Here is a 12,357-nt window from a genome sequence, read left to right on the forward strand (position 1 = left end):
GCAGGGGGAGGGGGAAAGGGCAGAAGGGGGTGGCGCAGAGGGGGGCAGCGGGGGAGAGGGGGAAGGCGGGGCAGAGGGGGGAGGTGAGGGAGAGAGGGAAAGCGGGGGGAGGGGGATGGCGGGGCAGAGGGGGCAGACGGGAGGTGGAGTTGCTGCTGGGGGTGGCGGAGGTAACGGGGAAGAAGAAGAAGGAGAAGAAGAAGAAAAAGGGAGGAAAGAAAAGAAAAAGGAAAGAAAGAAAAAGAAAAAGAAGGGAAAGAGAAAAAAAAAAAAGAAAAAAAAGTTTTTCATCTTACAAAAACTTCTACAAAATTTTTTCAAAAACTTCTACAGTGCGCTACAGTAAAATTTTAGACAAACCCCCAAAAAACTCAGGTTCCAAACAGGCCCTTAGTCAGATTTAACTATTAATAATGTGCCTTACGAATCGTGCAAACCTTTAAAGTTGGTAGAGTTAACGATGGAATCAGACGAAGTGATCCAAAATTCACACTGTTGATAGTTCAACGAATAGAAATATAATATTATTTAAATTCACACTTTTGATAGTGGAAATATAATATTAATCATTAAGCAGATCAAATTTTGACTATCGAAAAAATTTAGTGACTATCCGAATACTTTAATCTAAAATTGGAGTTTGCGACACTTTTGAAGCTACGCGAATTTTCTAGCCATTTAAATTGCAAATCGGTTATTCTAGTTAAGCACCGGCACCATCATCGTTTGCGGATAATTCTAGTTGCTGACCCTGTAATATTCCATTCCCCATTCCCACTGGGTGCACACGAGGGGATGTAGCTCAGATGGTAGAGCGCTCGCTTAGCATGCGAGAGGTACGGGGATCGATACCCCGCATCTCCATTATGGAGTCATTATTACTGCCAACCGTCAGTATGGACCGTGATCTCGCTAGCGCTCCATGGTTCTTGCTACCTTTTTCTCCCGCCATCACAAACAAGTCTCCTGAATTCCCAAAATGAGTGGAAGTAGAGGAACAATTCCTTTTTCCCAACCAAAAATCTTTTTACAACTTACAAGAGTACCTGTAAGTGGGGTAAATAGGGTTTGTAGATAATACACTCTTATTAGTTGCATATCTTTTATATTATATTTTAATGTCGTCGGTTGGCACTGCAAACACGTTCTTGCATTAGAAATGTAGAAAATCGCACAATTTCATTTATTTCTAATGGTTGATTACCAAATTCAAGATCAGTCGTTTGTACAAGAATCTCAATCAATGGAACTCTAAAAACATGGTACTGTTTGCAAATTGACTGCCAAAACGATATTGGATTTGGGGATCATAAAGGTGATTGCTGATCAATCACCGACACCATTCTCATCAAGCGCCTACGTCTGATTGAGATGTAAAGAAGTTTGTTTTTAGCATTAGAGTTCATCAGTTTAGTGGGTTACAACAATCTGATACTATGCATGAATTGGTATTCGATTATTGGATAGGTGATGGCGATACCTCTCGCATCATGATTTTGTACATGACCAGTGTTATTTTTTTAGCATAAAGTTAAAACACGTTAAATGCCCCGCGTGAATGGTCCAGCGGTAGCACCTCTCAATGGTGACCGCGAGATCCCGAGTTCGAGTCTCTACTTTGCTGGATTCCTCCGCGCACTTATCGTGCTAGGATCGGGTTGGGGCGTCGGACCTGGATCGCAGGGGATTAGTCGGGCCCCGTAAAAATTGACCCGGACACCCTGTGTCGACAAAAAAATAAAATAAAAAAATAAAAAAAATAAAAAACGTTAAACAAATAAGCAAATAAATTGTAAAGAAAAGGCATAAGGGTAAATGTCGTAGAGGTATCGTCGTCGTCCTTCATTGGCTCTTAGTCGTCTCATATGTTCGCAAGCTTCTATATATAGGATTCTTCTCTCCATCTTTGAGGAAGGGGGGGGGGGGGGTTGGACCAAGCTTGTCGTCTAACGGCACCATTATATTGTATATAACAATAACAATAACAATAATAATTCTTAGTAGTATACGATCGATCAATGTAATTGCTTAATTCAACGGTTTAGGATTTTCTAAATTTTGTAAGACTTTTACAGGTAGGTAGTTTGTAACACTCAACGTACTATCAATTATATAGTAAGAAGATTAAGAAATCAGAAGCGGAGGCCATGGCAGTAGTATTTCGTAACTACCCACCAACCGCAGAATGTCCATACTTGTTTGTTTGCAACATTACACCGTCAATCTTACGTTCGATCTCCAACTATGACTGTTTTCTGATCTACTTTTGCTATTCAAAATGGTATCGGCTGTATACATACGTTCCTTCCTTCCATCCTTCCTGGAGTACGCAGCTGGCAGTATCCTTCGTATCTTCCCTTCTACTTAGTAAAGGTTATCGTGCATGGATAAACCTGGCGATAATAGTACCTTTGATAATCTTCTTGACTTCTTTCTTTCCAGAACCAGAAGATCTCCAAACCCTTCCACCCGATCGAGTTCCCAGCTGGATATAGAGTACTAGTAGCCCTTCCAGCTCGCAAGTGTTCCGGCCGCTTGGCTCAACTTAGTACGAACGCAGTAGTATTTCAGGAGCGGTAGCATTCCCAAGGAATTCGTATTTGAATTGGTTAACCCACTACGATATATATGAGTATAAGTATAGCAACAGCAGAAGCAACGTTAATTATGAGTTGGCAGTGGCACCGTCCAACATTTTTCTTTTTTAAGTTTTCGTGAATATGGTGGCCATATAATACAAATGCCCTGGGGAAATCTCACGGCCAAATTGTTTAGTACTCCAGAAGAGCAGATGGTATTTGACCTTGGTTTTCTAATGCTACTACGTACTATGCGAGATGAACAGGTCGCTAAAGCTTTCTGAGTTCAATCTCCTAACTAATGCATGAAGCAGAAGCCATTTTCTATTGCTGTGGAATACCAGTAATCCTCGTAAACTATTATGCCACGAGACGAGACTAATTCTGTTTGTCAATGGAAACGAGATAAAAAGGCGATCAACACAATTAAACTCCAATATTTTTATGCGGATTAGGTGCTGAATGATAGTCCGGGTAAGGTCCGATGTCTAATCCAGGGTTAATTAACTATGAACTTCACAACATCTCAGATGAGAACTCAGGAGACAGCTTAGCCACAACATCGCCCTCCATGTCTGCTATGAGAGTCTACCAACTACACTTACCAGAACTTTAGCAGTCAAACCGCGGTAATACTTCCAAACGGGAAAAAAAAAAGAAAAGAAAACTGGAACCTTCTTGATTAGCAATATATTTCTCCTGAAATGGACAGTGAAATTTCATCTTTTACATTCTACTAGCACTATTCTACCCTGCATTTTGCAACTTGAAAATTTTTCTTAGCTTATCAAATATCTTTCTATTGATTCTACTTAATTTAGACCTGTAAACTACTGTAACAGCGATGCTTTGCAACCTAACGAACAATTTGGAGAGTTTTTTTTTCTTTTTTTGGGGGGAGGGGAGGGGGTGATTGTGTTGAAGACATTTTAGAAATTCATAATTGACGGGGATCTTACACGGTGATTAGTTAGAAAACATGTTGTAGTGGGGCCCAGACGCATATCGGCCCGGGCCACGAACAGCCCAGTCCGACCCACGAGCTCGGACTGGAGGTGCTGGGCCACGGTTTCAGGTCGGCCCATGCAGGCGCCGCCTCTCAGGCGTAGGGACCTGATGGGCTGCGAGGTCCGCATCCTTAGGCTTGTGTCATGGAGCCCTAGGAGTCATTCACTCCAGTAAGGACTCCTTGTCCTACCAGGAAGCTACTACCTGAGCATCTATAAATACTACACAAAAGAGAGGCACAAGGTACGCTATTCATAGCACAATCTCTACTCTTTCACTTACAAGATCTTCCTCTGACTTGATCGTCGGAGTTGCTACAGGGGACTCAGCCCCGCAGCTCGCCCGCGTGCAGGTCGGACCTTCACTTCGGCAGTCGCATCAATTGGCGCCGTCTGTGGGAACACGTTACTTTTCTTCGCGAATCATGCCGAAAACAAGGTCTCAAAGGAACGCTGGTGCATCTAAGGGGAAGGAGAGAAGCGCCCCCCTAAATTCTCATCGGGATCCGACACCTGAGGGAGCAGGGGCGGGGCCTTCACGGATTCCGCCTGAACAGCTGGTGCAAACGGTGGCGGCAAACCTGCCCACCTTCGAAGCGATCGTGGACTACCTCAAAGGGCAGTCGGGAGGTTAGTTCGACAAGGAGCCTAAGGTCCAAGGAGCCGACCTGTCAGAGTCCCGAACTGGGAGCCCCAATCACGGGGCCAAACGGGCGCGTCGGGAACTCACGCGAGAGCAGGTCGAGGTCGTGGAACCATCTCACAAGAACTCCCGAACTGAACATCCGGAGCCCGTCCGGGGGCTCTCCCCCCGGAGGGAGCGACAACAGGTACGGGACGAGCTGGACCTGATGCTTGACCCGGAGGCGGACAGGTACATTGCTTCCCCCTTTGCGCTTGACATCGAGGAATACCAACTGCCCGCGAAGTTTAAAATTCCAACCATGAAACCTTACGACGCTACTACGGATCCGGAAGACCACCTGTTCGTATTCATGACGCAGATGCGCTTACAAACGGCCGCAGATGCGGTCAGGTGCAAGACCTTTCCGATGTTCCTAGAAGGAAGGGCTCGGCAGTGGTTCCAGGGACTTCCCCCCAGGTCGATTAGTTCTTTCACTCAGCTCGCGCGACTGTTCTCAGCACAGTTCGTTTCTTCACGAGCCTTCTCCAAAAGCACCGCTCATCTTATGACCATTCAACAAAGGGTCGAGGAGTCACTGCGTGAATACATGGTGCGGTTCAATAACGAATCCCTCCAGGTCCGCGACCGAGATGACAAGGTGGTCATGGCTGCCTTCATTAACGGGCTACGGAAGCAGAAGTTATACACCGAGCTCGTGGAGCGACCACCCAAGTCAGTTCGGGAGATGTTGGATCGAGCTCATGAGAAGGCCAACGCTGAGGAGGCCAATCGCCTGAAGAGCGCCCAGGAGAGGCAGAGGGATGACAAGCGCAGAAGGACAACTGACCAGGGGGACGTGCGACGTGACCAAGGGCGGAAAAGTACCTATGACCACCCGCCTAGAAGCCAACCCTTAGGGGCAGACAAGCCTTGGACTTCCCTCACCGCCCCCCGAGCTCGGGTCCTCGCGGTGATGGAGCAGGAAGGGCTATCCCGACCTCCCCGACCCTTGGCCGGGGATAGAAGCAGGAGGGATCAGGACCTGTACTGTGCGTACCACAGAGATGTGGGCCACGACACTGAAGACTGTCGCCACCTTAAGAAGGAAATTGAGAAGCTGATCCGGAGGGGTCATCTTGGCCAGTTCGTCCGCGAAGGGCGAACTGATCAGAAGCAAGGAGGATTCAAGTGAGATCGGGCGCCCAACTCGCACGACCGACCTCGGGGTCCTCGGGAGCGGACTCCGGTACGCGGGGAGCAGGCTCTGGCGGGGGTGATCAACACTATTGCAGGGAGACCTGCTGGAGGGGATAGCCATTCGGCTCGGCGAAATAACAGACCTCCCCCCAGTGGGGAGAGCTCAAACAAGCGCTTAAAGATGTACGAGGAGATCATCTATGGGCCGGAGGATGCGGTACCCCTAGCTTCCAATAACCACGAGGCAATTGTGATAGAGGTCGTCACGTGTAACTATAGGGTAAAAAAGGTGTACATAGATAATGGGAGCGCCATCGATGTGTTGTACTACAAGGCCTTCAGAGAACTGCAGCTGGAAGATAAACAGCTCATCCCAGTTCGTACCCCCTTGATAGGGTTTGCAGGTCCACCGGTAAGGCCTAAGGGAATGATAACCCTCCAGGTCACTATAGGGGAGTCACCAAGGTGCCGAACTGTTCAGGTAAATTTCGCGGTGGTAAAGGAGCCGTCCTCCTACAACATGATATTGGGACGTCCAACCCTAAACGCGCTCCGAGCTGTCTGTTCGACCTTACACCTCAGCATGAAATTCCCCACTCCCGAGGGAGTGGCCGAGGTGCAGGGGGACCCGGAGGTAGCTCGAGCCTGCTATATTGCAACCCTCAAGGGTAAGGAGAAGCTGGTGGCGCAGACAGTCCTTCTGGAGCCCTGGGAGCCTACTGAGAAGGAGGAGAGGTTGGAGACGGACGAAAATCTACTTGAATTGCTTGTCAACCCCGAGCGACCTGATCGTGTGGTTAAGGCGGGATCTGGACTAAACGAGCAGGTAAGGAGGGCCCTGGAGTCCCTCCTGGAGGAGTACGCCGAGATCTTTGCTTGGAGTGCCGATGACATGCCAGGAGTTCCTCCCGAACTGGCAGTCCACAAGCTGCATGTGGATCCGAGCATCCGGCCAGTGAAACAGAAGAAGAGAAACTTTGCACCTGAACGCAACGAGGTCGTTAAAGAAGAGGTGGGCAAGCTGTTGGAGGCTAGAATTGTGAAAGAGATCCACTATCCGACCTGGCTGGCCAACCCGGTGCTGGTCAAAAAGGAGGACAAGGCTTGGCGGATGTGCGTGGACTTCACCGACCTGAATAAGGCTTGCCCGAAGGATTGCTACCCTCTCCCTCGCATCGACCAGCTGGTCGACTCAACAACTGGGTACGAGATCTTCTGCTTTCTGGATGCTTTCAAAGGGTATCACCAGATAGCTCTGGATGAGGAGGATCAAGAGAAGACTGCCTTCATCACCGAATACGGTACGTATTGTTATACCACCATGCCATTTGGCTTGAAAAATGCAGGCGCGACCTATCAGCGGCTGGTCAACAAGCTGTTCAAAAACCAGATCGGCCGAAACATGGAGGTATACGTGGATGACATGCTGGTGAAAAGCCGAACTCAGGAGCAGTTCGTCGACGACCTCAGGGAGATTTTGACGTCCTACGGAGCTCGCGGATGCGACTAAATCCCAAGAAGTGCACCTTCGGGGTCAGGTCGGGCAAGTTCCTTGGATACATGATATCAAAAGACGGAGTAAGGGCTAACCCCGACAAGGTAAAAGCCATCATGGACATGGCTCCTCCCCGAAGCATAAAAGAGGTTCAACGGCTAGCTGGCAGGATGGCGGCCTTGAACAGGTTCTTGTCGAAATCTGCAGTTCGGGGTTTCCCTTTCTTCAGGGCCCTGCGAAGAGGCCCTCAGTTCGAGTGGACCCCCGAGTGTCAGCAAGCGTTTGACCAGCTGAAAGCCCACATCGCGCGATTGCCGTCCTTGACCTCTCCTGCGTATGGAGAAACCTTATTTATCTATCTAGCAGTAGGGGAGGAGGCGATCAGTGCGGTACTAGTTCGGGAAGAAGGAAAAGTCCAGAAGCCTGTATACTATGTCAGCCGAGCTCTGCAGGGCGCGGAGACAAGGTACACCTCGATTGAGCGATATGTCTTGGCGTTAGTTCACGCGGCTCGGAAGCTCAGGTCATATTTCCAAACTCACCCTGTGGTGGTTATGACCGACCAGCCACTCAAGCAAATTCTTTCAAGGCCTGACGCCTCAGGGAGAATGGTGAGGTGGGCCGTGGAGCTGTCCGGATACGACCTCGGCTACCAACCTCGCACGGCCATTAAGGCCCAAGCATTGACAGATTTTATAGCCGAAGGGGTCTCCTTCGGACAACCGGAACCACAGGTCAAACGGACCAGAGACGCAGCCGAGGCCCCGCAGGTCGGAGAAGCTGTCGAGGCCACGCAGACCACCCAGTCCCGAACGACCCAAGGCGTGGCAGAGGCCAGGCAGGCCGAAAAAGTTGCCCAGGTCGAGCGAGCCACCAAGGCTTTCGAGGCCGAGCAGGCGGAGGGACATGTCAAGGTCGGGCAGGCCACAAAGGGAGCTCAGGCCGGACAGATCGGAGAAGCAGCGGAGGCTGAACATGCCGAAGAGGCTGTCGAGATCGAACAGGCCACTGGCGAAGTTGATCAGATCATTCCAGTCTGGACCCTGTTCGTGGATGGGTCGTCAAGCAAGGAAGGATGCGGAGCAGGGCTCCTCCTGACTAGCCCTATGGGGGATGAGTTGGCCTATGCCCTAAGGTTTGATTTCAGGGCCTCTAACAACGAGTCCGAATATGAGGCCCTGGTCGCAGGGATGGTGATAGCTCGGAAGTTGGGGGCCGAGTCAATAGAAGTCTACAGCGACTCACAGTTGATAGTCAACCAGGTAGGGGGAAGTTACGAAGTTAAGGAGGAGCCCCTAAAAAGGTACGTCGCCAAAGTGCATGAGCTAAGGGCCCAGTTCAAAGTATTCGCGCTCAAGCAGGTCCCTCGGAGCCAAAATAAGAGGGCGGATGCCCTGTCCAAGCTAGCTTCCACCTCGGTTGGCACGTTGAACAAAGAAGTCTTGGTGGAAGTCGTCAGAAATCGGGCGTATGACCAGGTGGACTTGTCTGTTATTCAAGTAGTGAGCTCATGGATGGATCCCATTGTACGGTGTTTAGCTAGTGGAGAGCTCCCTCAAGACCGGGTGGAGGCGCGAAGGGTCCTCCTCAGGTCGCGGGGATACGAGCTCTCAAATGGGGGTGCTTTACAGGAAATCCTACCTACGCCCGTGGCTGAGGTGCATTACTCCGGAAGAGGGACACTACATCCTGCGTGAGCTGCACGAGGGCATCTGTGGAAACCACGTCGGCCCGAGGGTTTTGGCCAAGAAAGGAATGCTGTCTGGTTACTACTGGCCGACCATGTTCTTGGATTCGATTGAGCTGGTAACTCGGTGCAAGTCCTGCCAGCTGCATGCGCCGATCCATCACGCCCCGACTCAGGAGATGATCCCTCTTCAGAGCCCTTGGCCTTTTTTCCAATGGGGAATCGACCTGTTGGGTCCATTTCCCCGAGCTCCAGGGGGTTATGAGCATGTGGTTGTGGCTGTAGACTATTTCACCAAATGGGTGGAGGCCGAGCCCCTTATCACCATTAGCAGCAGGTCGGTGCAGAAGTTCCTCTGGAAGAACATCGTTTGCCGATTTGGTATACCCCATGTCCTGGTCTCAGACAACGGACGCCAGTTCGCTGACGTTGCTCTTCAAGGTTGGTGCACGGAGCTCGGAATCCGGCAGCACTTCACCTCGGTAGGCCACCCTCAGGCAAACGGCCAGGTCGAAAACGTCAACAGGACCATACTGCACGGCTTAAAGACACGGATGGAGTCCGCCCGAACTGGGTGGTTAGACGAACTGCCGACCATACTGTGGGCTTACCGAACCACTCCCCGAACTGCTACTCAGGAGACTCCTTTCGTGCTGACCTATGGAGCAGAGGCTGTGATCCCGGCGGAGATAGGTGTTCCTTCGAACAGGGTTCAGAACTTCATAGCTCAGGACAATGAAGAGGAGCTGCGTCTTAACCTGGACTTGCTGGAAGGAAGGAGAGAAGAAGCAGCTATACGCATGGCCAAGTATAAGGGACAGATCGCGCGACACTACAATGCTAGGGTAAAGCCTCTGGCTTTTAAGCCAGGGGACCTGGTCCTGAGGAAGAACAGCGTAAGTCGGCTTCAGGGCACTGGCAAGCTGGGTCCAAATTGGGAAGGACCCTATGTGGTGAAAGAAGCAGACCGAGCTGGATACTGCAGGTTAGCTCACCTCAGCGGGGAAGAGGTCCCTCGTACTTGGCACAATTCCAACCTGAGGATTTTTCGTTAGGCTCGCACATGACAGTTCGGCTAAAGGTCAAAACTTCGATTAATGTTGATGTATTTCGATAACAAGTTATTCTGTCTTAGAGTAGCTCGTTTAGGTCGGTATCGGGCCGAACGGGTGTATCTTGTGACAAAGTTTGTCGAATAAAACTAAGTATGAAGCAAAATTATGCAAATGGCTTTTCATTGAATTCATCAAGACTGTTCAAAAGGGAGCCGAGCTCACACAAAAGAAATTGAGCGGGGGCAGAGCAAGGCTCGTACAAAAAGAACTGCCTGCCAACAGTTCGGGACCTATCCTACGACCTACTCTAGTTCTCCCCCTCTTCTTCCTCCTGCTCGGATTCGGGGGTGGTCACAGGCAGTAGGGGGTCCGCCACCAGGTCGGCCAGCTTGCGCCCGCGCGTGTAGCCCTCTACCAGACGGTCCACTTGCTCGATAGCCTGGGGGTTGTAGCTTGTGAACTTTCCCAGGTCGAATCCAGGCAGACCCAGCTCTTGCACCTCCTTCAGGGCCAGGGAGTACCCATGATGAAGCACGGGGGTGTTCAGGGCAGCCAGGTCATTCGTAAAGTCTGTCGACCTGAGATAGGTCCGCACTCCCTCTTGGCGACCTTCGGCCCTGGCCGCCTCGATCTGAGCAGACAACTCCGCGCTCTTTCTCTGCTCCTCCTTCAGCTGGGAGGACAGTTCGGAGTTTTTCTTCAGTTCCAGTTCGAAGCTTGAGTGCGCCTGGGCGAGCTGCTTTTTCAGACCTTCAGTTTCGACCACGGCTGCTTCGTTTTGGCTTAGCAGTTTCTCGTTGGCAGCCTTTGTTTCGCTCATCAGGGGGAGCAGGCTCTCGTAGCGCTTTGCCAGCTCGGACCCGACCACATTCACCTGAGCCGCGCCTGTGTAATAGTAGTCGAGGAGGTCGGACGACTCCGTGGCCTTAACCAAGTTGAAGTCTCGCGGTAGGATGGCCCCGTGGGCGAGCTCCCTGGCTACATGTGGAAATTGGGCTCGATCGTTTATGGAGAGCCTCCATTGGGGACAGAAGTGCATTGGATGTTGGTGCGTGACCAACCGCGTCTGCGGGTCGAACAGCAGGGTAGAGCTCCGGTGTTGCCACAGGTTAGGAGGAGCTCCGGCCCGGGCTTGCTCCTCGGCGGTGTTCACACCGTAGTGGACGTCCTGACCGGGCTCAGGCGTCGGCCTCTCTTCCTGAGCTGGGGACGAGGTCGTCTCCACCCTGGCTCTCTTGGCGGTCGTTTTCTTCTTCTTCTTTTTTTCAGCCTCTACGGGCTTAGAGGACTGGGCAGGAGCTGGCTGGAGCGGTGGAACCGGAGCCGAGCTGGCCGGGATGGCTGCGGAGGGCTGCGGGGTGGTGCCCGGAGTGCTGGCGCCTCCGATGGTCAGAAGTGAAGAAAATCTCTTCACTGCACATGAAGAAGATCAGAAGGTCAGTAGATGCATTAAAAAAAAAAAAAAGAGGAAGAAAGGAAAGACTGAGGTCCAGGTCGATTACAGGCTGTCAGCTCGTCCGGCGATAAGGATTTATTTTCAGGCGAGGGATCTGAGGTATTAGCTCGGATCAGCCCCGCCGCCCAAAGCTGGGCATTGCTGAACTCTTTCACCTCCAGTTTCTCTTCCGAGCTGAGTAGCCGGTTGAGCTCGTTCACAGGGAGCGGGGACGGAAGTGGATCCGAGACCTGAGACTCCGCCCTCCAGGTCAGGGGGGAAGCCCAGGTTCTTCACAAAGAAGAAGTAACGCTTCCAGTCTTTAATTGAGGAAGGTGCTCCCGTGAACAGTTCACGGGTGGGGGTTTTTGCTCCACTTCTGCGGGCAAAATAGAACCACCCAGGCACCTTCCCGCTGACCTTCATCTGGAAGAGGAACAGGTCGTGAGAAAATGGGATTTCTAAGGCACGGCATAGGATAAAGAAACCTATGATGGAGCGGACGCCATTGGGAATGACCTGGGTTATGCGGATGCCCCAGAAAGTGAGGATAAAGAAAAGGAAATCAGGGATAGGCAAGCGAAGGCCAGCCATTAGCTGGTCCCTGTAGATCGCCACGAACCCGGGAGGAGGTCGGCTGGCGACCTCTCCTGGGTGGGCAGCCCTAGGTTCAAAATGGGCTGGGATTTCGTACTTTTCTACCAGCACGTCTACGTCCTTTTGCTCCAGGGCTGGGGGGATAGTGTCGACCTCTCCGAAGTCGCCACTAGGTCCTCCCGAGGTCCCTGCTGCCGTCTGGATCGGAGCTGCCTGTTCAGCAGCTCCAACTAGGGGCTGGGCAGGTCGCTCCACTGGGCTCATGTCTCTAACAGGAGGTTGGACGGAAGAAGACGCGGGTATTGGCCCAAATGAAATTGAAGGGGAAGAACTAAAGGAATCGAAGGAGCTGCTATCTAAGAGTATGGGGCTAGACGTCCTATGCCTAGGGGCTGAGCTGGTGACGTCAGAACTATCAGAACTATAAGAAGACATAAAAAGGAAAAGGGGAACTTACTGATGGGAGGAGATCGGATGAAAGGCTGATCTAAGGATAGCGCGAACTGACTCTGGACTCCTAAAGCTGGGCGATCCGACGTGCTCTCGAAAGAAAGAAAGTGAAACAGCGAACTAAGGAGGGGAGGAGCGAACTGACAAAATGAAGGAAGGGGTGTGAAAATGACGCCCAAGAAGCCTATTTATAGACAACTCACAAGGCGGGAAGATGAAGGGACGTGCAT

At 51.2% G+C, this 12,357-nt stretch overlaps 2 protein-coding genes and 1 non-coding gene across 3 annotated transcripts; all 3 read left to right on the forward strand.

The window, feature by feature from the left end:
- Positions 1 to 791: 791 nt before the first annotated feature.
- Positions 792 to 864, forward strand: TRNAA-AGC (transfer RNA alanine (anticodon AGC)). Its single transcript has one exon. It is a non-coding gene; the product is annotated as a tRNA-Ala (tRNA).
- Positions 865 to 5,589: 4,725 nt separating this feature from the next.
- LOC140009620 (uncharacterized) lies at positions 5,590 to 6,918 on the forward strand. Its single transcript, XM_072055706.1, has one exon. It carries the CDS (start codon positions 5,590 to 5,592, stop codon positions 6,916 to 6,918), a length of 1,329 nt encoding a protein of 442 aa, XP_071911807.1.
- Positions 6,919 to 6,968: 50 nt separating this feature from the next.
- LOC140009621 (uncharacterized) lies at positions 6,969 to 8,600 on the forward strand. Its single transcript, XM_072055707.1, has one exon. The coding sequence runs from the start codon at positions 6,969 to 6,971 to the stop codon at positions 8,598 to 8,600; it is 1,632 nt and encodes a 543-aa protein (XP_071911808.1).
- Positions 8,601 to 12,357: the final 3,757 nt, after the last annotated feature.

This window comes from Coffea arabica, chromosome 6e (assembly GCF_036785885.1).
Source record: "Coffea arabica cultivar ET-39 chromosome 6e, Coffea Arabica ET-39 HiFi, whole genome shotgun sequence".
NCBI lineage: Eukaryota > Viridiplantae > Streptophyta > Magnoliopsida > Gentianales > Rubiaceae > Coffea > Coffea arabica.